The sequence below is a fragment of the Zophobas morio genome, unplaced genomic scaffold (assembly GCF_036711695.1).
Source record: "Zophobas morio isolate AGI-343-1 ecotype UQ-CSIRO unplaced genomic scaffold, CSIRO_AGI_Zmor_V1 ptg000017l, whole genome shotgun sequence".
Taxonomy (NCBI): domain Eukaryota; kingdom Metazoa; phylum Arthropoda; class Insecta; order Coleoptera; family Tenebrionidae; genus Zophobas; species Zophobas morio.
Genome location: NW_026972122.1, coordinates 1,494,317 through 1,520,788, shown reverse-complemented (window position 1 = coordinate 1,520,788; position 26,472 = coordinate 1,494,317). Strand labels below are relative to the sequence as shown.

Here is a 26,472-nt window from a genome sequence, read left to right as displayed (position 1 = left end):
TTAATACTTAGGTTTAAGTTTATTATTGTGGTTCTCTTGCTTGTTGTTAACTTTTTGTTATTATTATTATTATTATTATTTGTATAAATTTAGTTTCTAATTATGGATTATTTAATTTAATTTAATTTAATTTAATTTAATTTAGATTTAATTGGTTTAAATTGTTTAATTTGATCATTACCTAGCTGACTCCTGTCTAGATATTTAATCCGTTTTTCTGTACAAACTGTTTGGTTAGTTTTATTTTCTTGTAAATCTAAGGTTAAGTGGAATAGCCTATGGCTACACTTCGCCTATTATTATTTAATAAAGTCCTATTATTATTATTATTATTATTAAACATATCCAGCATTTGCGAGTTAAATTTTTACTTTAGGTGTAAATGATGAAATCATCAACATTTTGCAAGGACACGTAAATCAATGTGGATTAGACTAAAAATAACAGTACTCCAAAAATTTCTGGGAAAATAGAGTGAGTCGAGACTGATTTAATCAATAGAATAAATTGACTCATTCATTAATTTTTTTGAGCCACCTAGGTATATAAGCAAATCTAAAAAAATATGAATGCAATGATAAATTACAAGCAAAAACTCATCATATTTTGCACATTTTTAGTAGAAATTATTCAGCAAAATTTTGAGATGTCGTTATCAACTTTTTAGTAGCATAATCCTGAACTTGTGGTTTATAAATACATTATTGAGATTTTTCGGCTTTTCGGTTTTTCAGTTTTTCAACTTTTGATGTTTCAATTTTTCAGTATTTTAATTTTTGACATTTTCAATTTTTCCATTCTTCAAATTTTCGATTTCTCAATTGTCCGATGTTTCACTGATACGATTTCGCAATTTTTCAACTTTTCGATATTTTAATTTTTCAATTTTTTAAAAATTCTAGATTTTTCGATTTCTCGAGTTTTCAGTTCTTCTATGCATATTTCAGTTTTTCAATTTTCGGAATTCATGAAATTTCTGATTTTCCATTTTTTTTTAATTTTTCGATTTTTCAGTTTTTCGATGTTTCGATTTTTCAATTATACGATTGTTCAATTTCTCGATTTCTAAATTTTAGATTTTCCAATTTTATTTTTTTTTAATTTTTTCATGTTTGGACTATTCATTATTGCTAAAAATAAAAGTAAAAAATAACTATCAAAATTGTGACTAAAAATATGTAAAAATTAATAGAAAATAGAACACATTGCTGCTAAAACATAAAAATAACTGTACTTTCCCAAAAAAATCTATTGCATGATTACTGTTCCACTAGTATTGCTAATTTTGGACGTTAGTATCAAACGCAATGAAAGTATTAATTCTTAGTTAAACAAAAAAATAGTTGAGTGTCAAAATCGAGTGAAACATGTGAGACGTGTGTAAACAAAAGCATCTAAATAATAACTATTTCCCCCAGAATTTCTGGGGGCTTATAGAGTCGACATTGGCCTGAGCGCGCTCCGGTCTGTGGATCATACAAGTTCTCGGGCGACGATGTATCTAATGAGGCAGTTGAAAAACCTGATATGTCACAGCGCAAAAAGTATTTCTCAAAAAACTTTCAAAAGTTGATGTATTTTTAATCGAACAAAACACAATTGGCGAACGCAATAATCCAGAATGGTGCGCAGAAAAATCCTTTAGACTAACCGAACGTTATTTTGGTAAAATTTGCAAAACGAGATGATAAATTTTGGGAAAATAATATGATAGAGCCCTAGAAAAATTTTATTTATATGCCTTACTTCCCGAGAGAGTAGATTCTCGTTATTAAACAAGTCAACCCATTAGACAAATTGTAAAGAAAAAATTGTAGAATTAAAATTTTTTATTTGCATTCGCGTCATGTGTAGTTCATATAAATCTTTTGCCCTTCTAGTATAAACACACACAGGAATAAATAGTAATATTGGAATAGGTTTACTGGAGATATCACGTAAAAAACGTGCCTATAATACTTACCTCATAGGTGGTGCGAAAAAGAGTAACAAAAAATTAAATTTAAATAAATATGATTGTTCAGCTAAACAAGTGGTTAGTGAAGTGATGAGAATCTAAATCTTGTCAGTTTTGTGTATTGATTAATATATAAAATGACAGATTAATAAAAAATATTTGAATAATTTTTTCAAAGAAAATATTTTAGTAGAATATATAAAATTATAAAAATTTGCATACTTTTAAATCAAATTATGTCAGCAATGAAAGAAGTCGACTTGTAAAAAAGTTTCAACAATGTTGGTCAGCTAAGAGTATTTATGAGTTTTATGACCTAAAGTACCTGAAAGGGTTGGTCGGCAAGGCTCCCTGCTGTGTAAAACTCAGCCATTTATTGAAACGGAAAACTTTGTAAATAGGGTTGCCTAGTTTCACTTTATTTTCATTAGTCAGTATTTTTTTAAAAAGCAAATATTTTGATAAATATAAATTTTAAACAAAAATGACCGGGTCTTCCCCATAGAGCTCAATGTTGTCTTTGCACTGATATAAAAGTTGAAGCGAAAAATGCTCTCTCCTCGTCTAAAAACTCAATTTCCTTCGAAGAATGAACGATTAATTAAACACTAAACAATCACTTATTTTAAAAAATATTGTGTCTTCCCTAGAGATTTAGACATAATCTATCAATTGAAATGTCGATCTTTTTTTCAAAGTTGAAATTACGCCCGTAAAAAAAAACTATTTAGCTCATTTTTCGATCTGCTACTGGGCACCTTTAACAGCTATTAAAGTACAACCAGTAACATTTTAACAGTTTGACAGTCGGAATGCATTATTCTGAATATTAAGGTAAAAGTGTTCATGTATTTTTTGCCACTTAAGAGCTCCACTCGCAAATTTAAGAAATGTCAATACACCAAAAGCGACTGAAGTCTTCAAGATAATGACCTGCATGTAGCGACAGACATGTCTGATGAGAGTTTTTTTTTTGTAATTATACATTAACTTTTTTAGTTGTTTAGTCTTATAGTTTTCAGTATTTTGTAATGATTAGGGTGTACGTAAAATAGTTAAAACATCTATGATTTTAGTTATTTACATAACTCATCACAATGAATACTCAAGATAAGACACTACATAAAATATGAAAAAGCAATTGATTAAAATTTTCTTAGATTGTCGTAATAATGCAGTGGCCTTATACATAATTCATTTATGGTTGTTGAAAACCCAACTATAATAATTATTCCTGTGAGGACAAAGTGAAATGCAACATTATTTAGAGAGTGGATTATACAGGCTGACTCAGCGTAAATGACGAATTTGACTTGTCCCTATAGACACCCCAAAATAAATTTTTCTTCTGTCCCTTGATGCATAGTAGAAATTAAAAAATATCATGAATCCAAGTTGGTATTCTTATGTCACTGTCAATTTTATGCAGTGTCAAAAAATATTCTAGCGACAAATTTGTACGCTTAGAAATATCCCGAACGTAGATATCCAACAGATAAAATTTTCAAAAGACTTGAAATTAAATTTCGAAACAGACTTTTTATGAAAGTTAGCATTTGGCAATTTTGTTCGGGAACAGCTGCTAAACATTTTATTTAATGATTCTGATTAGTCTAAATTTTCCAACAATGGCACTATAAACAAACACAATTACGTTACGCACAAGAAAATCCACGATGGATTCGTGAAACTCATTTTCAGAGAATTATTTCCTTTTACTTTAAACATCATGCGTTACACTGACAGACTTCGTGATTTGTGTTATTTTTGAAATTAGATTGTTAATCAAGGAATCGATGAATAATGTATTTCGGGTTGCCGCTAACCACAAATTACAGTCGTCGTTTAGATTGAATCACCCTGTAGACAGTTAAATGCTTTAGTATTGCATATTGGAATTTTACATTAATTGACGTAGATTAATTACTGCATATTTTGACAATCCATTGCATATTTTGTATGTTTTAATTCGTTAGTTGATCTTGCTATTGCTTACAGGTCACCGTAATTAGTTGACTGATTTTTGCTCGCGACGTAACAACAAGAAAAGAAAAATCAAAAATTTAAAAATTCGAAAAATTGAAAAATTAAAATATCGAAAAATTGAAGAATTGGGAAATCGAACCACCAAAAAAATCAAAAAAACAAAAATCTAAAATTCAAAAATCAAAAAATTGAACACTCGAAAAGCCAAAAAGTCGAAAAATCGAAACATCGAAATGTTCAAAAACTGAAACATCGAGAAATCAAAACATCAACAGTAGAGGAGTCAAAAAATGAAAAAATTAAGAAATCAAATCAATTAGACCAAAACTGAAAAATCGAAAAGTTAATAATCGAAAAATTGAAACATTTTAAACGAAAAAAATCGGTAAACTGAAAAATTTTAAAATCTAAAAATTGAGAAATTGAACAATTTAAAAATCGAAGAATTGGAAAACCAAAAGAATCTAAACCGAGAACTTGAAAAATCGAATAATCGAGAAATCAAAACATCAAGGAAAACAAAAAAATTAACGGAAAATCTAGAACTTACAAATTGAAAAATTAAAATACCTATCGAAAAATTGAAAAACCGAGGAATCGAAACATCAAACAATGGAAAAATTGAAGAACCGAAACATTGCAAAATACCAGAACTGAAATACTGAAAAACTGAAAAACGGAAGGAAAATTGAAAAATCGGAAAAGTGACAAAAACCAAAACTGAAACATTGAAAAATCCAGAAAAATCACAATTGAAGAAAGAATTGAAAAATCAAGAAATAGAGAAATGGGAAAATCAAAAAATCAGTTAATCGAAAAATTGAAAAATCGAAAAATTTAGAAACGTCAAAAATTGAAAACTGAAAAATAAAAAAATTTAAAAATGGTAAAACTGAAATATCGTAAAGTTAATAAATTGAAAAACTGAAAATTTTTGAAAAAAGAATCGTATCAAAAACTAAAAATTCAAAAAATCGAGAAATTGAACAATAAAAAAATCAAAACATTGAAATCCCAGTAAGTGGATAAATAGGAAAATTTAAAAAATATAAATTTTAAAAATACAAGAATTGAACAACAAAAAAAATCTAAGCCTGAAAATTTGATTGAATGATCGGAAACAAAAAATTTAAATTTAAAAATTCGACAAATTGGAAAATCATGGAACTGAAAAATCGAAAAGTCGAGATAGTGAGAAATCTAAAAACCTAAAACTTTAAAAACTGAAAAATTAAAAAATCAAAAAAATTGGTCTAAAGAGTTTAGACAGTACTTCCCTCGCTATCGGAAACGTGACAACTGCATGCCTATTATGGTTTTTTTTCACATTAGATTTCAAAGCATTCGGTTTTGTAGTTCCTGATTAAATCAACAAAATAAATTTGGGCATTCATTAAATTTTTTGAGTCACCCTATATATCCGAATCCAAAAAATATGAATGGGATGATAAATTACAAGAAGAGACTCATCATATTTTGTACATTTTAGATAGGATTTATTCAGCAAAATTTTGAGGTGACGTTATCAATTTTTTAGAGGGGATAAGTAAATATCTTGTGATTAAAACGGTCCTGGTTTAATAACAAAATAATATTGTTCGTCTATGAAACAAGTTCGTTTTAGAGAAAGTATTCGTAAAAAAAATATGTCGTAAAAAAATGTACGTATGCTGGTCCCGACTGCGATTATGGTTTAAATATTTTTTAGAAAATTCTCTCATGGATGTAGAAACATTTGTGACAGCCAAAGAGGTTTTTTTGAGAAAATTATCTTTGAATTTAGACCAAATGGAAATAGATACTAGGCAACAGGCACATTTGGGCAAAAGAGAGAGAAATTAGGGTTACGGCTTCAAATTTTGGACATATTTACAAACTTAGACCGACTACAGCAATAGCTAAAACTGTGGAGTCTCTGTTGTACAGTACATTTAGAAGTAATAGTCATACATACTATGGACAGCAAAGTGAGGAAAAAGCTGTCAAGTGTTTTGAAATAAATAAAAATATAAAAACTGAACGCTGTGGCTTGTTTATTTCAAAACAATTTCCTTACTTGGCTGCTAGTCCAGACAGGGTTCTAGAGGATAGGAGTGCATTAGTCGAAATTAAATGCTCTTCAAAATCGCAAGATTTTTCTCCCGAAGAAGCGGTTAGAAAAAAAAATAATCAAATTTTGTACATTGACAGAGAATTGAAACTAAAAAAAAAATCATGGTTACTACTTTCAAGTCCAGGGACAAATGCTTGTTACGGGTATTTCACAAGTTTATTTTGTTGTATGGTCACTCAAAGGAATAAATATAGAAAAAAATTATAAAGACGAAGAAATATATGTAAAAAGATGGCAGATAAACTTGGCAGATTTTACTTTGGCGCATTATTGTCCGAAATAATTGATTCAAGAAGAAAGAGGAACCTGCCTTTGCGAGAGATTTTTTTTAAATACATAAAATTTGTTTCTATTTTTTTATGTAATTTAATAATTTATTCGGAGCACATTTTTCATCACCAAGACTTGCATATTTTGATTATAAATATATTTTTTGCACTCATGATCTTTTTTGATGGCTTTCGTGCATTCACCAGAGTGCGGGAGTTCGAACTTCCCGCACACGTGCATTTTAACTTCCCGTTGCCATGGTAACCTTAAAATACTCGCGTAGTGTCAACATTGTGATGTGTTGACGGCGCCATTGTTTATAAATAACTCACAGTTAATTTCTTCAGTTTAAAGGTTTATTCGTTGCAAAAAATATTGTACACAACACGTTCGTGAGCCTGCTTCCCGCATTCACGCAAATGCGGCACTCCCTTCGGTCGTGCCGCAAACAAGCATTCATGCGGGAAGCAGGCAATCCCGAACTAGTTGTGTAAATTACTATTGAAAATGATCTCTCGGCAAATGAAAACATATACGAGCACTTTTTTCGAGTAAACAATGAAGGGAGAAGTTACTGGGCGTAGGGCTTTTTTAAAACACCTCCTTTCTGGGATAAGTAGTAGATACACTTAGCTACTTATACGTGTTAAACAAAAGCTCTATTTTATACATATTTTATTATTATTATAAATATGTTTATTAGTTTATTAATTAACAAAGCAAAATATATATTAACAATAATATTACAATGAATTTTTAGTAATCATGTGTATTGAATTCAGGATCCTGAGTGGAGTAAAAATATTATAGTTCCCCAGTTTTAATTCGGTTTTATGATAGTACCTCATTGCGTAAAATTTAATTTCTTTAACAATAGATTACTACGGCCGGTCCTGGCAGCTTGTTATAAAACTGAGTTTTTTGCCATAAATTAGAAAAATCAGCCGAGAACGCTAACAATCAACTGATGGTAGAGCAGGCGATAAGGGTTTCACCTGGAAAGTGGTTTCCGTAAATTTTAGTGGCACTCCTATCGGCAAAGTACTGAACTAACGGCTCAAATTCTGTCGAATTGATACCCATTTTTTTCAATAATTGTTAGTTTTTGTTAAAAACTCTGCTAAGCAATAGATCATTAATTTTCCTCTGATATTCGTGTTAAAATTATTCGACGTATTTTGCTTTAATTCGTGGTATATTTTGATTTTAATAAACACATTATTATTTAAACAAATTGTACCACTAACAAACATTTACTGACTCTGCGGCCTGTAAAAAGTGATGTTTTATCCATGTGCGAATTTTCAAGCGATTCTATGATGGTTATGACTCAAAAAAATTGAAAAGAAAACATACAATGGTGCTTTTTTTACGATATTTCTCACCCATATGTTTTTAATTGATTGAACTGGTCTCTGCGCTCTAGATTATGAAAAAAGCTGCAGTTTGATGTATGATACATCTATATTAGTATCATTTTTTCATACAAAAAAACAAAAAAATATTATACCCCGTCTAGCGAGTCCCCTTTAGGTAGTCAAATTAAGTATAACTGGTTGCCTATGTTCGTTTTGTTCAGAATTTTCAGGTTTTAACTTTAACTTTTTCGTTTCACTTTCTTTTTTCTTGTGAGTTGCCAAGTTTAACTTGTTGTCAGAAATGAAGTCAATCAATCACTTATGGACTGTCTAAAACCAAGTTTATGTAGTTTCAAAATTAGCACTTGAACAAACGCTTTCTTAACAGGTTTAGGGCCATGGCGGACACCGGTGTCCGCTATATGGTTTTCCACTATGGCCATGGCGGACACCGGTGTCCGCTCTGGTTTCTAAACTTTGTTGATCATTCCTGGCCAAGCGGAAGCACTTTTGAGCTATTTAACGTAGTGGTGTGACCGCTGTGGCCCTGCGAAACTGCATCCTGGTTCCAGGTTTTTTATAGCAAAATTTATTTAGAAAATAATAATGTCATAATTTTTTTATGTTTAAAGAAATTTATTGAATAGTATATTGAATATTTTTGTATTTATACAATGTATGATTAGTACAAATTATTTATTGTGGTATAAGTTAAAGCACTCGAGGCAATATCTTGGATTTCCATCGCATTGTTGACAATAGGTAGTAACTTTCTTCACTTTATTCTTTTCGATAATGCCATCCACCTTTTTTTGGTAGCATCCTTTGCAGGATCGACGATTTTCTCGAGCTTTACAGTCTAGTCTGGTAAATTGATGTGTTTTAAGAATTTGATGTCTTGGCTGACGAGTTTGCGCAACATCGCGTTTATCTTCGAATTTCAACAAGTCTTCAGTTACCAATAAGCGAAAATCGTTTATTGGAATGTTGCTTTGTTCAATATCCTTGTAAATGATGTGAGCATTTACCATTGAAGTACCTAATCAAACATACATAAAAGTCACAACATTTACAAAAAAATTAAATGATTTCTTACCCAACAGTACTTCAATTGCCAGTTTTTTGTACCAGCGGATGGACTTCCGTAAAGCTGAACTGTAGCTTGCCATTTGATCAGAAAGATCAATCGAACTTTTGCCTGAATTATAATGCACGATAGCTGTGGGCTTTTGAATAGATTTTCCTCGGCGTTGAATTTCTACCATTTGGTCTGTATGACCTGTGGACAAAACCAAGACATCCCGTTTGTCTCGCCATTTGACTAGACATATTCCTCTTTCGTTTTCTTGGGAAAATACCTCACCTTTTTTCAGTTTCTTTTTTATTACTTCTGGCGGGTTTCCTTTCCGGTTCGCCCGCAATGTACCTAAGCAATGTGTTTTATGATCTAACAGTATGTGCGCAAGTTGAAGACTTGTGTACCAGTTATCTGTAATACACAGTCTACCGCTACCTAAGAGATCTTTCGCCAACTTGAGCACAATTTGTGTTGAAACGGCCAGTGGATTATCTGTCGTTTTCTCTTTTCCTGCATAAATACTGATGTTCCAGGTGTACCCGTTGTTGCAACAAAGTTTGAAAACTTTTATTCCGTACTTATGTGTTTTCTGTGGATTGTATTGTTTGAACACTAGTCTTCCTTGAAAAGGTACCATCGTTTCGTCGATACAAAATGTCTTACCAGGTGTGTATACAGTTTGATAATTTTTGGTGAGCATATCGATAAGCGGTTGAATCTTATATAGACGATCTCCTTCAGGACACTGTTCGTTATCGGAGAAGTGTAGCATCTTTAGCAATATTTCAAATCTGTTACGACTCATGACGTTGCGAGCAACGTCTGATTTTAGAAGCCATTTCTGAGACCAATAATCGCGAAGGCTGTTCATACGAACCATTCCCATATAAGAAAGCAGACCTATCAAATGTATGATTTCTGCCCGAGTGGTTGGTTCCCAATTGTGCACACGAGATTTGTTTGAAATATTGTTATTACACATAACAAACTGCGTTGCATAAATGTTGGTTTGATCCACAATTGCATCAATTATATCAAAATCAACAAAAGCAAAATAATAGTCAATTGGGTGGTGTCCCATCAATGCGGCCTGCCATTCCTGTTTTATTCCACTTTCAAAATTTTCTTCAAATTGAAGATGATTTCCTACAGGAGGACCCCAGACTGATTGTGTCAAATCATATAGCGTTTGATCAGCATCATTTTCTGTTTCAATCCATTCTTCATGTGCTATATTATCGTCTCCAAAATGAGTAGAACCTGCATTTGCGTTCCGAGTGTTTTGAGTCATAAAAACTGCAGAACTATCTTTCACCTGTTCTCGTTCTATATCTTCTTCAGATTCACTTGTTATATCTTGATATTTGCTTTCTATTTCTTTTGTGGTGCGTTTACCACGAAAGATGTTAGAAGGACCTGGCATATTTTCATTTCCTACCGATAAAGAAGAAATATTCTTCGTCTTTTTTACGGGAATTTCGCAATCACTATTGTGATGTCTTGTTTGGGGTAGGTAATATTGTTAGTTTCTCAAATTACACGAGCTCATTTTTCTAACTTATATATTCTGTCAACTGTCATTCTCTATCTCTTTTTTTAAGCTAGTACATTACATTTCCTCCCTTACTGAAAATTAAAGAACACATACCAAATACAAAATAAAGTTAAACTCAATAACTCATATGACGCACATGCCATTAGAGTTCTACAAGATAGTCCCGAAGCTTCGACGGTGGTTTTCTGTCTCGCTGGGGACGTCGTCCAGTGGGCGTCTCGACTCGTTGATTTGGGGGACTGTTTACTTTGTCCTCCGTGTTGTCTTTTCTAAGGGGTGTCGTGGCTGGAGCTGTCGACCTTGGAGGTGTTGTGGGGAACGGTGCTCGCGTTTGTTCAGATTGGGAAGATCGACTGGGTGCCAAACTTGTTGAGGGGTGATACTCTGGCCTTGGACTCTGTGCTGAGTGGTGTGGCTTGAAGAATGATGAATTTCTGACAATCACCTTTTCTCCTCGTCGAGCTTCAATTTGAGAACCGGTGATTCTAGTGATCGTGTATGGATCTGGATCAAAGAGTGGAGTCAGCGAATTCTTCTTTTGTTGTTTGCAAAGAACTTTTTGTCCAAGTTGTAAGCGATGTTCAAATGTCCTTCTTTTACGATTGGCGCGTTCGTTTTGTTTTCTTCTGTTGTCGATGTCCGTTTGGGGATTGTATTCATGAAACGTCTTGTTTTTGAGAGTGGGTAAGAAGTTGTTGATTTCTCTGTTGAACATAATTTGATATGGTGGGCAGTTTGTTGTTGAATGAGGGGTGCTTCGGTAATTGATTAAAAATTCTTGAATTTCTGCGTCTGGATTGTTACTGTTGATCGTTGCGCACAAGAGGGCTTTCTTGAACGTTTTCACGAATCTCTCAGTTCTGCCATTTGCTTCTGGCCAACGTGGTGTTATTAAATGATGCTTGATGTTGAGGCTTGAAAGATATTCTTTCAATTCGTATCCATTAAAGGGTGGTCCATTATCGGATTTAAGTTCTTTTGGTAGGCCAAATAGTGCAAATGTCTCGTCAAGTACGGGCTTCAGCTGTTTGAAATTGGTCGATGGTACTTTTTTGACGAATGGAAACTTTGAGAAATCATCCACCATTATGAAATAATATTTTCCATCTGGAAATGGTCCGGCGTAATCTACATCTAGACATTCAAGCGGGTGAGTGGATGTCGGGTATGTTTGAATCGGATTTCGCTGGTTGTAGGGTGTCACTGCTTGACATGCTGTGCATGACTTCACTACTTCTTCTACCATTTTGTTGATGTTGGGAAACCATACCTTAGTTCTTACCAGTTGTTTGGTTTTAACGAGACCTTGATGACCTTTATGTGCCAATCTGATAATGTTTTTCTGCAGTTTGCTGGGAATTACGATTTGACTGCCTTTGAGAATAATATTACCATATACAGTGAGCTCTTGTTTGATTTGCTTGAATGTTTGCAGTTCTCGTTTCTTCCAAAACAAGGAATCATCTTCTAACAAGGCCTTTTTCAGTAGCTGCAACTGAAAATCATCTTTCATTGCATTTTCGATTTCTTCAAGTGAAATTGTGTTTGGTAGTGAATGATTGGTTACAAAAGCTACGTATTCTTCACTTTTATCATATGCTTCTGGTGGGCTGTATGTTGGATGACGAGATAAATAATCAGACGGATTTGTTATGCCTCTTTGGTATTGAACTGTAAATTTATAAGGCTGAAGTTTTAAACAAAGTCGTTCAATGCGTGCGTTTGGAGCTGATCGAGGGTTCTGTAGGATTGAGACCAAGGGTTTGTGGTCTGTGTGTAACACAAAGTGACCTCCTAACAGGTATATTCTGAAGTGATGTATGGCCCATGTTGCTGCTAATGTTTCTTTCTCTATTTGACTGTATTTCTGTTCGGTCAAAGTTAATGTTCTGCTAGCGTACGAAATAACTTCTGTTTTGTTGTTAAGTTCTTGCGAAAGGATCGCTCCAAGTCCTATGGGACCAGCGTCTACATAGAGGTGCGTCTTTTTCTGTTGGTCAAAATAGGCGAGGTTTCGTGCTGATTCTAGTTGTTTCTTAAGATCATTAAAAGCGCTGTGATGCTTTTCAGTCCAGTCCCATTGAGCATCTTTTGTAATCAGCTCACGTAATATTGCAGTATTTGTTGCTAAGTGAGGCAGGAACTTTCCAACATAATTTAACGTTCCTAGGAAGCTTCTTAGTTCATGTACGTTTCTGGGCGGTTCTAGGTTAGAGACAGATTTGACTTTGTCTGGATCAGGGTAAATGCCTTTGCTAGAGAATACATATCCAAAGAAATCGATTTTGTTTGTGTTAAAAATGCATTTCTTTGTGTTGATTGTCAAATTATGGTTATCCAAACGTTCTATTACTTGCTTGAGAGTCTTATCATGGTCTTGTTGAGTTGTTCCAAAGATTAGTATATCATCGCTGATGTTTAACACACCATCTATTTGGTTTAACAGTTGTCTTATTGTGTTTTGAAAAATCTCTGCAGCGGAATTTATCCCAAAACTCAGTCGTTTATATTGATACAAACCAATATGTGTTGAGAAAACTGTTATATACCGTGAAGATTCTTCTAATGTTAGTTGGTGGTAGCCATCTTTCAAATCAATCTTTGAGAAGACTGTTGCGCCATTTAACTGGGCAAATATTTCTTCAATAGTTGGTGTTGGATGCCTTTCTCTAAGTATGGCTTTGTTAGCCTCTCTCATGTCTACACAAATTCTGATAGAGTTAGGATCGTGATGTTTGGGAACTACAACTATTGGTGAAACCCAGGGAGTTGGTCCTGTTGCTTTTTCAATGATGTTTTGTTTCATCAGTCTTGTTATCTCTTGTTCAACTGCTTCACGAAGATTTATTGGAATTCTCCTGTGTTTATTTGCTACTGGAGGAATTGACTCATCAATATGTAGCTTGACAGTTTGGTTCTTGAGACAACCTATGCCATTACATAAATTAGGATGCTTGTTTTTGATATAGTTCATGTCCATAGGTTGATATATCATCATAGATAGTTGTATCAGCTGCAATTTGTTTGCTGTATCGTAGCTCAATAATGATTCACTGTTGCCTTTTATCACAAATACATCTGCTCGCGTTTGGTGGTTGTTATAATGGAACAAACCTTTGAATTTTCCAACTACTTCTAACTGTTGTTGACAGTTGTACGGGAGAATCGATGAGGAATCTGGTTGTAGTGACTGCTGATGAAATTCTTTAAATGTGCTTGAGCTTATTAGATTAACAGATGAACCAGTATCTACAATGAAATTGATTACTTTGCCATTCAACTTAACATGCACCTGAGGGCATTTCATGGCTGTTCTGTCGTTTGGACGAATTGTTGTTTTGAAAGATGTCTCAGAATTAGTTGACTCTGGCTCCATGTTAAGCTCATTAAAGCGAATTTGTGCTCTGTTCTTCCTCTCTCCATTATGTTTCTTGTTTATGCTAGTATTTGTGCCATGGTTGTTGTGCTGGGGGTTTGCTCGTGATTGTGCTTGTTGCTGTTGTGTTGATGTGGTGGACATGCAGACTCGGGCGTAGTGTCCTTTCTTGCCACAACTTCGACAAATTACATTTAGAGCAGGACAAGCTCTCCTCCCATTTGGATGCCATTTGCCTCCACAATTTTTGCAATTGTTCTTACTCGTACCACTGTTGGCTGGTGCGGTTCTGTGTTGCTTTTGTTTGTTTAAGTAGCTACATTCTTCTGTGCTTGTGTTCATGACAATCTTGTCTTCAATGACCTTCAGTTGATTAGCTGTGCACTCAATTGTACGTGCTCTGCTCAATAGATCATCGAGATTGGGTTGTTCAGTGAGTCCATATCGACGTAGTTCTGTGTACTTCGTGTTCATGATGATTTGAAGTTTGATTTCTTCATTTGGGTTTTCAAACGTGCAAGTCTTGGATAGTTTCAGTAACTTTGCGTAAAACTGATCAATTGTTTCATTCTCGCTCTGTCTGGCTTGCCTAAAATTAAACATTTCAAATTCTTTGTTGACTCTAGGGGTGAAATATTGTTTGAGCTTTCGTTTAGCTGTTAAATAAGGTGATTCATTGGGTTGTGCTGTGTTTACTGGTAGTTCAGGAAGTGACAAATATAAATCATGAACTTCTTCGCCTGCGTAGTGGAGAAGCATGGCTTTCTTTCGGTCTTCATTATCGATGCCTGCTGCTATGAGATAGTTGTCAAAACGGTTAAGCCACTTTTCCCACCTTGAGCCAACGTTATTGGGGTCTTCTGCTATATGAAATGGAGGTACTGGTGTTGAGTGGTTGTCCATGTTGTTATCTTTTCCTCGATTCGTTTGTTGCGAACCACGTGTTGTGTTGAGGTTATGTTTTTCTCCTGTTCTCTGTTCCGAGTGTTCGTTGTTTTTCGCTTCGTTGGTCTTCTTCTGAGTTCTTTTAATACTCGTCGCCAAAATGTGATGTCTTGTTTGGGGTAGGTAATATTGTTAGTTTCTCAAATTACACGAGCTCATTTTTCTAACTTATATATTCTGTCAACTGTCATTCTCTATCTCTTTTTTTAAGCTAGTACATTACAACTATCAGTAGAATAATTGTCTGAGTTTGAACTATTAGGTAAAACAAAACCTGGATCTACGTCAGAATCTGCTGAGTACGGTTCACTTAGTGAATCTTCGTCTATTGAAAATTATCAGTGTGATATTTCATATAACATCTAATTTTCGGACACTTACCACCAGAATGCTGTTTTTGTTCTAAAGCTAGTTTTACAATTCGTTTTCCACGACTGTTCATTTTTTCTACAAAAATTAACACAACGCCACTAATAACACCCAAATAAATAGCAGATTTTAAGACAAAACCTGTAAAATTGCAATGGCGGACACTTCGGGTCGTCTCGTGTCCGCTCGGTAGTCACGTTCCACAGCGAACACCGGTGTCCGCTAAGATTGTAAACGGGCCACAGCGGACACCGGTGTCCGCTGTCTGTTTTTTGTCAATTGGCAAACAAAAAAAAATTGAAAAGTATTTTTTTTGATAAAAAATAAAACTATATCTGAGAAATTGTTGAAAAAACGGTTTGGTCCAGGGTGACTTTCTGTTCGAATTACCTTGGCGCTAAACCTGTTAAAATCAGTATACCTAAATAGAGACCAACCTCACTGCAACTGAGGGATTGTACCAGTAAGATATTATTCCGCGCACTGGTAATAATGCAGTTGATCATTTTTTCTGAAAAAACTAGATTTATAATGCAAAAACTAATAAAAAATACACTGCAAGTATAGAAACATATTATTTAATAAAATTTACATATAATTTACCTTGCAAAAGTTTGCGATGAAGCCATTAAATTATTGGTGGGGATAGAAGTACGTGGACCCCATTATATTTTGCACATTTTTGATATGATTTATCCAGCAAAATTTTGACATGACGTCATTAAATTTTTGGAGGGTACGTACAAAAGCTCGGGAAATAAAAAGTTCCCTATAAAAGACAAAGCTATTCTACTTACGTGTTATGTAAAGAAGAGCTTAATGGAAACCTGTAACTGCTAGATAAAGACATTTTAATCTCTTTATTAATTATCGTACATTTTGTAAACATATCACGGTTTAAAAACAAAATAATCGAACGTTAAGTACTGTACAGCAGTTTTTTGGTAAACAGGACAACATACCAAGGGTACAGTCTTTTCTGCAAAGCCACAAACTCCTGGACTGGCATGCTGCCTCAATAATTTTTTAGCATAATTACATTCGTAGATCGGAATACAAAGTCCTAAGTCGCTGGTACCAGGTACAACGCATTTGTCACCTACAAATCAGTAATAAATAATAACATAAATAAAAAATTATAATAAATGTTGTTACCGTTAAATAATAAAGCGGTGGCGCCATGGCACAACACGAAGAGTGCGAAAATACTAACTGCATTCATTGTGAACTACTTAAAAAGAAAAACGAATTTCAACGCACGAAACGAGTTTAAAATTGTTGTTTAATGAACAAATTATCGTTTGATGTAATGGGTGTATTGACGATATTACCACTTGAGGGATTTCCAATAGTAGTACTTAGCGACGTCGTTCAATTGTAGTACTTGTAAATGTTGACATTCTGAAGTTACGTCAAAACTTTCCATAGTGAATGTTATTTATATGTATAAATAGAAAAACTCAAAAGTCCCTTCTATAGTTTTATTTTCAATGGCAGTAACAATTTTTGACATGAATTTTTACGTTAGTTGTCTTCTTTCCAAACGATGTCTTCAATCCATCCAACATAACCAGACACTCTCGTGTAAACCCCAACGGTGTTATCTCCTCCGCATCCTTTACCAAAAGACGTAACTCCAGCAACAGTAAAATGAAAAACATGGTCATTGGTTGGTTGTACTGTATAATGTAGGGGTCCTCCTGAGTCTCCCTAAAACCCAAACTAATAACCGCTACATAAAAATGAACCACCACCTACCGGACACGTATCTCCCCCTTCAACGTTACCAGCACACATCTGGTAGTCATCAAAAATACCGTTTTTTAATTTTCTGCTATTAGCAACATTGGCATATCTCTTGGAACAAGTATCATGATTGACAAGACTTAAGTTAACCTTCATCAAGTGACTGCTTGGGTCCCCAAAGAATCCCATTTTGCCCCAACCAGTTGCCTGCAACGTGTTCACCGGTAAACTTTTCCCCACATGTAAACAAGCAGCTTTGAAATAAATGGTAAAGATAACTTTCTCTGCCATTTTGAATAGAGCAATGTCGTGGTAATGTGACGAAGATCTGTAGCCCGGGTGGACATAGGTTTGGACGATTCTCACATCTTGAGGGTTTGCGTCTTCGGTGGCATTTTGTAGGTCTAAGTCGCCGAGACGGATCCATTTGGCTGCTCCACTGTAGAGTAAAAGGTTAGTTTTGATTTTTGACACGGTTGACACTTACAAATCTTGAGACTCAGCACAGTGAGCGGCACTAAGAACGAATTTCTGACTGATGAGGGTTCCGCCACATAACCAAAAGATGTTGGTTTTGTCGTCGCCATAGCCCACAGCTGCCTGACGACAGTGTGGTAATAATAAAGAAAAGAGTGGCACTTACTGTGGTTACTTACCATGTGAGGAAACTCTTTAGAGCGGGCTTTCTCGCCCAAATCAATGGCGTAGTACTGATATTTTCTGTTGAAGTAGCGATCACATTCTGAAAATGTTGATATTGTACTTTATTTTTGCTTAGGTTCATTGCAGGTAAATTGTTGGTTGCCTAGCTATGTTTATCAGATAATAATTCTTCAGAATTTGTTTGACATGTCATAAACTTACGTCTAAGGCTTGTGTCTCCAGGTTTTGGTCCAACAGGACAACACACCAACGGTGCCTTTCCTTGAAATCCACAACTCTGCGGATTTTTGTTGCTGCGAAGTAGCTGTTTAGCATATTCACATTTGTCTAGTTGAGTACATTGACCAGTTTCAGCGGTTGCTGGAACTGTACATGGATCTCCTAAAAGCAAAGTAAACAAATTCATCGTGTCAGGGTTAACAAATTACAATCTTATACCTTCAAATAGAGCACCGGTTTGGCGACTAAACAACACTAGGGACACTACAAATACACTGAACATTTTTACTTTGTCGTTAATATTTTCACTCATTAAGATAAACTGGTTTTGTGCTATTCTTGAGATCACCTTCACTGGACAGAACTGATGGTTATGAATACGAGGTCTTTGTCAAAGTAGTTTAAATAAATAATGGACGCAATGTTTAGCTTCCAAAAATCTGTGTTACGTTTGTGATATGACGTGATGATTTCAAGTTTCCGTATTTCATACATTTACGTGGAATATTATTAGTAATCTCCTCAAGCCAAAACCTTGACCGCGTCTTTGACGCAGAATTATGGTATAATAATGTTCAGTTTAGTTGAGTGTTTATGAACGAATTCACGAGATGAAATAGTTATCTACAACTGAATTTGTCTTTTATAATTCATTACATACTTACCAAAAAAAATAACATTTCTTTGCTACTGTTCAAATGTTTTGATATTTCAGATCGTTTATTTCCTTTGGTCGTAATACTAGTGTCTTAATAAATCATTAAATGATCGTTGTATAATATACTATTAATATAACCTAGAACGTTAAAGTTGCCCAGGTACAGTACCCACAATCAGTACCTACTTAATCGCATTTTTCAATAATTTTCAAAATGAGTAAACTTTGGCATTTTCACACTTTCATAGTCCCAAAAAATACCTGCCTCTAATCACTGGTTGCAGTGTAATGGGGCTTCTCGGAATGCAGTATTCTGATTATTAAGGTAAACTTTTCCAACAAAAAAGTGTTTGTTCATTTATTTTTTGCCACTCGCAAATTTAAGAAGTGTCAACAAACCAAGAGCGACTGAAGTTTTCAAGATAATGACCTGCAGGTAGCGACAGACACGTCTGATGGGAGTTTTTTTTATAATTATACATTCACTTTTTTAGTTGTTTAGTTTTATAGTTTTCAGTATTTTGTAATAATTAGGACGTACGTAAAATAGTTACAACATTTACTACTTTATTTATTTACATAACTCATCACAATGAATACGTACTCAGGATAAGACACTACATAAAACAAGAAAAAACAGTTGACTAATATTTTCTCAGAACAGTGTCGTTAGTAGTTGTTAATAATGCAGTGACCTATACATAATTGATTTATACTATAACAATTATTTCTGAATAAAATTAGTCATCTTTCATCTAAATTACATTTTCGATCGACCTAAAGTTAGCTGACTCTCTTGTATGTATAATTACCCCACCGAGACATATTTTCTCGCGACGCGGGATGCATTTTGTGTTTATTTATCATCTGTCTGTTTGGAATAAGCTTGGATCAGTGTACGATATAAACTCTCAAAGCTAATTGTTTGAATCGTTGATAAAGTGTGGCATAATTTAACATCATGTAAATTCTTTGTTTGAATCGTTGATAAAATGTAGCATAATTTATCTTCATGTAATATTGTTAGCTTTGCAATATTTCTCTATCTCACAATTTCAGCCTCAGTAATTTTCTTTGTTGTATAATTTAAACTGAACGTAAGTTTTCATGTTCAGAAGTAATTTTTTTTTGTCTGCACAAATTTTAACTTCACACTAGACTGTTTCTTTGTTTTATAATTCTTTACTAGTTTTTTCTCATGTAAACATTTTGTTGATTACTGTATCATATGAATTGCCTGATATCCAATCTTAATCTCAGCTAAGAATTCTTTTCTATTTAAAATTTCACGAGAGTGTATGGCGCATTAAAATGTTGTTTGTTGTTCTTTTGAAACTTTAACACTTGTTCGGTTGTAGTTTAGTATCAGAGTTATAGAAATTGAACATTTAAATGGAATTGATGTAAATTACGCAGAAACGCGTGGCGGAAGCGTAGTGCGCGATTCCTTGTCGAGCTGGCGAGCGGCACAAAAGCATGCAGGTCTTGCAATAGCACGTTTCTTTGTAACAGAGGGGTGCTGTGTGGCAGTGCTTAACGCTAGAATAAAATCATCGTCGTGGTGGGAGAACAACCACAACCAGGAGCCCCAAACTCCGCTCGTGCTACAACGCCATATATGGGAAATTCTGCTGTGTTCTAGAATTACATTGATACTGTTCGATTGCCACACTCATATAGCGCTCTAGTGCCGCTGCCGCTGCGTGTCCCGCTGCATAGAGTTTTATTAAAATTTTGTTGGATTCTTGGTTGAGCAGCGAGCGAGTGCACATTGTTAGCAACAGCTGAAGTTAAAGTCATAGTAAACAGTGATTTTCAGGGGTAACAAGTGTGATTGCGTGATAGTAAAAGCAGCACAAGAGAATATTTCGTAAAAAAAAAAACGCGAATGCAACTGGTGAGACAAGAAAAATAGAAAGGTTATGTCGAATCAGAAAACGATTGAGAGTGATAAGATTGGTGACGTTTTTGCGGCCTGGCGAGAAAGAGCTGATAGTGAGGGAAGAGACAGCAGAATACTGGTTAAGACGCTTTGGGAGGGAAAACAAGAGGTGATGAAGAATAAAAATAAACTGATAGGAAAGAGAATATATATTGAGAATGATTGGACAGCACAAGAGCAAAAAATTCAAAAAGGAATTAGGGAGGTAGCTAAAGAGGAAAGAAAAAAAGGATACACCACAAGGGTGGGATATAAGAAGCTGTAAATAGGGGCCAAATGTATACATGGAATGAAAATAAAGGAAAATTGGAAGAAAAATTTCTCAAATCAAGTCAGCACTAACCGAAGAAAGAAACACAAAGGGGAGGGGTAGTAATGATAGGACAAAAAAAGGCTTTAGGTTTAAGAATGTAGATTTTGTACATAATAAGGGAATGGGAAAGAAGAATGGGGAAGATAAACGTGCTTTAAAATTACTCTTTTGGAATATTGCGGGTTTGAAAAAAAAGATAAATTTATTTTGAGACTACGTGAAAAATTTTGATTTTGTGGGACTAACAGAAACAGGGATACTAGAGAGAGACTGGAATAAACTGAAAGACGTGTTGCCAAAGGAATTTCAGTGGAAATTGCAAGGGGCAAAAAAAAAGAAAAACGCAAGGGTAGAGCAAAAGGTGGAATCATAACAGGAGTGAAGAAAGATATAAAAGAAATAGAAGAGGGGGCGATAGAAATGGAAGGCATGGTTGAAAGAAAACTGACTGTAATTAAAAAAAGATGGAGAATCTGCACAATATATAGTAGAGGAATGAGAAACACGAAACAAGAAATACAAGAAAAAATCGAAGAGTTCGAAGAAGAATTTCTACAGGGAACAAAAGCAGGTCAGGTCAGGTCAGGTCAGGTCAGGTCGGGTCAGGTCACCTCTTCTAGACTTCTCCGGAACACCCATTCACGACTTCCACTTCCAGGTCTTTTAGTCTAATCCAAGAGCTTTTTCGTGTAGACATTTTCATACATGTAGTGTATCTATTATTTTGTGTTTTGAGTTTGCAAACTATTTAAATTATTTCATTTCCTGCTAAGATATTTTAAATGTTTATCTGTCGGATATCGAAATATTGATTCACCATCTACATTACTTGGAATGATACAGCATTACGTTAATTACTTGTCTCGTCAGAAATACAAAATGATTAGTTTTATTTTTATTCCTTAGCAACTACTATTGTAACGATCAGTGTCTTACGTGGAAGAGTTTTTTGAGACAAATTCATGTCCTCAGAACACCATAAATCACGAATAAAAAATTAAAACCTCGATAACGGTAATAACATGAAAGTACCGAATTTTTATACACGCAAAGTTTATTAAACGGGTCAGTTTGTGTATATTATGTATGGGATCGAACTAAATTAAACATCCTAGTAATTTTTACATATTTTATTGCTTACTTGTATATTTATCAAATAATATCCATTTCGTGCGTCACTGATTGTCAGTGTAGTGAAACACAAGCATCATTAAGACTAACACTTAGATATAGCATTCAATTCCCACAATGAATAGTGCTAGCAGTGGCTACACTTCTAAGAATGCCATGAGAAGTATATACATTTTGTGCAACATCAATTTTAATGCTTTTTATTTTAGGTGACTGTTTAAAAGTCCTTCGATTTTTTGCATCTGACATATTACAGTTCAAGACGACTAAAATATTTTTGTGGATAACTTTCGTCGTGCAGGTTTTCATGAATTTAGTGCAAATCTATTTTCTAACTTGTGTTTACGAGAATTCCAAAGAAATAGTTCTTTATGCAGCTGTCCTTTTTGGAGAGTGTTATGTAAGTATGAAAAAGGTCAGACTATTTGAAGACTTTTGTAGCCTATGTTGTCCATGTGGACAATACTCTACGATACCAAAAAGGTGGCCCGTTTGAAAGACGATCTGTATTTGTGGGAACTGGATAGTGCCGGTGAAAGAGTTGAAAAGAAAATTCGACGTGAAGTGAAATACATGACGATATATATTGTCATCACGTTTGTCATTGCCTGTTTAAAACTACTAAAATTGGTTTCCTCCCATATAATTATAAATTAAAATCGTCAAATCAGTTTATTACTTTAGAAAAGATCAAAAACTCGAGTTAATTAGTAGTAGTAAATCTGCACCAAGCAGTAAGTTTTGGGGGTAACCCCTAGGAGGATAAACTCCATCCAGTCTGAAAACCAGAAATTTCAAAAAACGCCTATGAATTTTTTCAAAGATATCAATGTGAACATTCGCCGACGGAGCCCATACAACACTACCATACTCTAGCTTTGATCTTACAAAAGCAAAAAATAGAGATATAAATGTACTTATGTCTTTAAAATCTTTGCAAGATCTAATGATGAATCCTAAGTTCTTGAGAGATTCATTAACAACAGCATCATAGTTCAACGAAAATGTAAGTTTGGGATCAAACATAATGCCCAAATCTTTGAAGTAATGAACGCGTTTTAAGACTGTACTGCTGATGGTATAGTTATTGGTTATAACGTTTTTGTTTAAAAAGGTCATTACATGACATTTATCCAAATTAATGGGAGGGTTATTACAAGCGCTCCAGTTATATAATTCATTGATATCTTTTTGAAGTAAATAGCAGTCATAATTGGAAGATACGCGCCTAAACATTTTTAGATCATTAGCAAGCAATAATACTTCAGAACCGATTCTTTTTCCTACATCATTAATGAAGATGGCAAAAAACAATGGTCCTGAAACAGAACCTCGTGAAACGCCAGATAAGACAGGAACTTTGTCAGAAACATGACTAAGGTACTTAACACATTGCATTCTTCCCGTTAAATACGATTTAATCAGCTTCACTAAGCTATCAGAAAATCCAAAGTTGCGTAGCTTAATTAATAAGATAGAATGATCAATCCTGTCAAACGCCTTTGAAAAGTCAGTATACACCACATCCACTTGCTGTTTAAATTCAAACGACTCAGATACATATTGGGTGAAACAAACTAAGTTGGTAATTGACGACCTTCCTTTGATAAACCCATGTTGTGAATTACTTAAGCAGTTACGTACATGAAAGAATAAGAACTTATGAAGAAAAATTTCAAAAACTTTTGAAAAATTAGATATGAGTGAGATGGGACGATAGGTAATAATATCATCACGTTTACCCTTTTTAAAAACAGGAGTGATAATAGAATATTTCCACATATCAGGAAATGATAAAGTTTTAATTATTAAGTTAAAGATAATAGATAACGGATAAGCAAAAACGGCCGCACAATCATTAAGTAAAAAACCAGGAATATTATCATAACCAGAAGTTAAGTTAGGCTTAATTTTTTTCAACGCCGCATAAATGTCTGACTCATTTACAAAGGCTAGATGAATGGTAGTATTCACGGACCCATCAACAAACTTATTCGAATTGACATTGGCAGCGCTAGTGAACCCTGAACTAAAGTGGTCAACAGAAGCATTAAGGATATCTTTTGGATCATCAATTAATCGATTTAAGTAATTCATCTGCAAAGGTGTTCCAGATTGTTTCTTTAAGTTGCTAATGTGACTCCAAAATTTATTAGGATTTTCTTTAATATCAGTTTCAAGATTCTCAAGATATCAGCGATGTGCCAACTTGATGTCATTCTTTAATGAAGAGCGAATAGTCTTAAAATTGCGCATGTTATATTCAGATCTGTTGGTTCTAGACAAACGCCATAATTTGGACAATTTAAGTTTCTTTCTAATGTCATAGGAGAACCAAGTTGGATACGAGCTTAAACGAGAGGAACGAGACTTGGGAACATGTACATCCAAAATGTTGTTTAATTTACTATAAAAACAGGAACATGCTAAGTTGACATCAGTAATGCTTTTAAAAAAGGACCAGTCAAGACATAATAGATGCTCATACAACCCAGTAACATCCGCTCTACGAAAATTCCAACGCTGCAAGGAGGGATGACCGTTAATGGTTTTAGCTTTAGATTCTCGATTTTTAAAAGAAGCTAACAACGTTGGGTGATGAGAATCCTCTTCCAAAAGAGGATCTTCACAAGAGCTAATAAAACAATCAAAGTTAGATAGAACCAGATCAAGATATCTCCCAGACTTACTAGCGATATTAGTATATTGATTAAGTTCAAAAAAGACATCAACGAGGATAATTTACTATTGCCAGATTTATCACACAAAGAATCTTTGTCATAATCAGGAAGATTGAAATCTCCAATAATTATTACACGTTGGTTGAATAGTTCTTCTAGATTACCTAGTAAATTGAACAATAGTATGTATTCATCAACCGTAGATTTAGGTGGAATATAAACAATGAAGATATAGAAACAGAAATAGCCAACACTACATTTAACCCCAAGAATGTCTATGAAAATAAGCATGTCAAACCCTTTAGACGCCAGATCAAGTTGGATAGTTGAAAATTGCAACTTGGATGCAAGAAAAACTCCTCTTCCTCTAGTTACATTAGTTTTATCAAAATTTCTGTCTGATCTGAGGACTATATAATTGTTAGGGCAAAATTCAGAATTAAGCACAGAACTAGAAAACGAAGTTTCTGTAAGGCAGATAAAATAAAAATCGCAACACAATAAAGATTGATAAAGTTCAGTACATTTAGAGTTAATACCACGAGTATTTTGATAATAAAGTGTGATAAATGCATCCTCAACAGTTTTAATTACAGAAGGAGAGACATCAACAACAGAATTCTCGATTGATATGTCGCTACTAGACTGCAATGATGATAAATTTAGGGAGTGGAATGAGTCGGCAAGGAATAATTGCTATGAAGATAAGCCAAAAACATCACGTTTTATTTTGTTAATAGCAGCACTATAGGAATGGCAGTGATCTCGGTTCCAAGCAGCATGATCAACATTTATTTGATCGTGATTACCAGACGATTTCATGTTGGTACAATTTATACAACGCAGCTTCTCGGCTTGACACTCTTTAACACTATGGTTCTCAGCACAGCGAGGACCGATAACATTACTTTTGCAAGAGCTGGATGAATGGATAAACCCATTACAAGTAAAACACCGGAAAATATCAATACCACAAAAGATATAACATCTGTCTAAACCTATTAGGCAGTGCCCTGTGCTAATGGCTTTTTTATAGGAGGCGATATCTACTTCAACAATTGCTTGAAAACGGTCAGACTTATTTTTCACAGGCAAAAATTTAATCAACTTGTATACATTCTCTTCATCGTTGCTTAAAATAAACTCATTTTGTTTGACCAAAAAATCCAGAACACTTGATTGACTAACATCCTTGGAAATTCCAGCAATTCTGATACGAGGCTTAAGTGTACTAACTTCTCTTATATCATACGCTCCCGCAAGTTTATCATCAGCTAGACGTTTAAATCTAGTTATATCCTGACATCCAAGAAGAATACCGCCATCTTTAAAATTTTTTACTTTGCTAACAGAGGATGCAACAGAATCAATATTTGCCATAATGTCAGATTTAGTCTTATTGATGGTCTGAGATTTATCTTTGGGACGAACAATAACTGTATTATTTATACTCTTAGCTACTGTTTCCGCATAAGTTTCCCTGGCTGAAGTAGCAGAAGACGTGGACACATGATCTGGAGTTTTATTCGAGCTACCATTATCTCTGGCAAGTTTTACAACATCTTCCCGGAGCTGAGTATTCTGATTACTTAATTGCTGGATCTCAGACTTAAGAGAATCAATTTTCTGAATAAGTGGCTGCAATTCCCGATTTATAATGTTGGTAACCAAATGTTTTAATCAGCAACAGAAATGGTAACTGTTTCGTCATCAGCAGAATCAGTTTTTATACCAGTAGATGAAGTATTTTTTTTCGGTTTACAAAATGAGCACAGCCACTTATTAAGCAACTCTTTATCATCCATACTTTGATAACTTTCTACCGTTAAGCCACCCCATTTTCACATTCAAGTCATTGCGCCCAATCTTAAGGAAGCATTTACTGCGTGTCAAACTGAGAATGGTGATAATCATAAAAAAAGAAGCCGCTATTACAGTAGATGAAATAATAAAATTAATTATTAATAAGTATTGCTAGGATTTTTGACTAAATTTTTGCAGTTTGGTTACCACAAATTTCTAATGCACAGTTTAAAAGCTCTTTAAGTTTAAGAAAGATAAAAGTCGTTATACTTACTGTCGATGGGGAAAGATAAACAAAACATTTTCCTT

At 34.3% G+C, this 26,472-nt stretch overlaps 3 protein-coding genes and 1 long non-coding RNA gene across 4 annotated transcripts; all 4 read right to left on the bottom strand.

Moving 5' to 3' along the window:
* Nucleotides 1-8,374: 8,374 nt before the first annotated feature.
* On the bottom strand, nucleotides 8,375-10,223 carry LOC135130153 (piggyBac transposable element-derived protein 4-like). The gene is made up of 2 exons (XM_064057496.1): nucleotides 8,781-10,223; nucleotides 8,375-8,723 (listed from the first exon to the last, which is right to left on the bottom strand). The coding sequence occupies exons 1-2, from the start codon at nucleotides 10,183-10,185 to the stop codon at nucleotides 8,377-8,379; spliced, it is 1,752 nt and encodes a 583-aa protein (XP_063913566.1). The 5' UTR covers nucleotides 10,186-10,223; the 3' UTR covers nucleotides 8,375-8,376.
* A 236-nt stretch (nucleotides 10,224-10,459) lies between these two features.
* On the bottom strand, nucleotides 10,460-15,513 carry LOC135130572 (uncharacterized protein K02A2.6-like). The gene is made up of 2 exons (XM_064057975.1): nucleotides 15,398-15,513; nucleotides 10,460-14,747 (listed from the first exon to the last, which is right to left on the bottom strand). Exons 1-2 carry the CDS (start codon nucleotides 15,511-15,513, stop codon nucleotides 10,460-10,462), a joined length of 4,404 nt encoding a protein of 1,467 aa, XP_063914045.1.
* Nucleotides 15,514-15,852: 339 nt separating this feature from the next.
* On the bottom strand, nucleotides 15,853-16,365 carry LOC135130703 (uncharacterized). Its single transcript, XR_010280836.1, has 2 exons — nucleotides 16,163-16,365; nucleotides 15,853-16,106 (listed from the first exon to the last, which is right to left on the bottom strand). It is a non-coding gene; the product is annotated as an uncharacterized LOC135130703 (long non-coding RNA).
* A 109-nt stretch (nucleotides 16,366-16,474) lies between these two features.
* On the bottom strand, nucleotides 16,475-18,214 carry LOC135130076 (serine protease snake-like). Its single transcript, XM_064057392.1, has 6 exons — nucleotides 17,855-18,214; nucleotides 17,618-17,797; nucleotides 17,410-17,495; nucleotides 17,241-17,353; nucleotides 16,766-17,192; nucleotides 16,475-16,717 (listed from the first exon to the last, which is right to left on the bottom strand). Exons 1-6 carry the CDS (start codon nucleotides 17,946-17,948, stop codon nucleotides 16,532-16,534), a joined length of 1,086 nt encoding a protein of 361 aa, XP_063913462.1. The 5' UTR covers nucleotides 17,949-18,214; the 3' UTR covers nucleotides 16,475-16,531.
* Nucleotides 18,215-26,472: the final 8,258 nt, after the last annotated feature.

Coding starts and splice junctions, on each gene's coding strand:
- LOC135130153 (XM_064057496.1), bottom strand. CDS start 10,185: ATGCCAGGTCCTTCTAACATCTTTCGTGGTAAACGCACCACAAAAGAA. Junction 8,724..8,780: donor GGCAATTGAAGTACTGTTGG/GTAAGAAATCAT, acceptor ATGTTTGATTAG/GTACTTCAATGGTAAATGCT.
- LOC135130572 (XM_064057975.1), bottom strand. CDS start 15,513: ATGATCAACTGCATTATTACCAGTGCGCGGAATAATATCTTACTGGTA. Junction 14,748..15,397: donor TTAACAGGTTTAGCGCCAAG/GTAATTCGAACA, acceptor ACCCCAAACAAG/ACATCACATTTTGGCGACGA.
- LOC135130076 (XM_064057392.1), bottom strand. CDS start 17,948: ATGAGTGAAAATATTAACGACAAAGTAAAAATGTTCAGTGTATTTGTA. Junction 17,193..17,240: donor TGTGCTGAGTCTCAAGATTT/GTAAGTGTCAAC, acceptor TTTACTCTACAG/TGGAGCAGCCAAATGGATCC. Junction 16,718..16,765: donor AAGGGGGAGATACGTGTCCG/GTAGGTGGTGGT, acceptor TTTGGGTTTTAG/GGAGACTCAGGAGGACCCCT.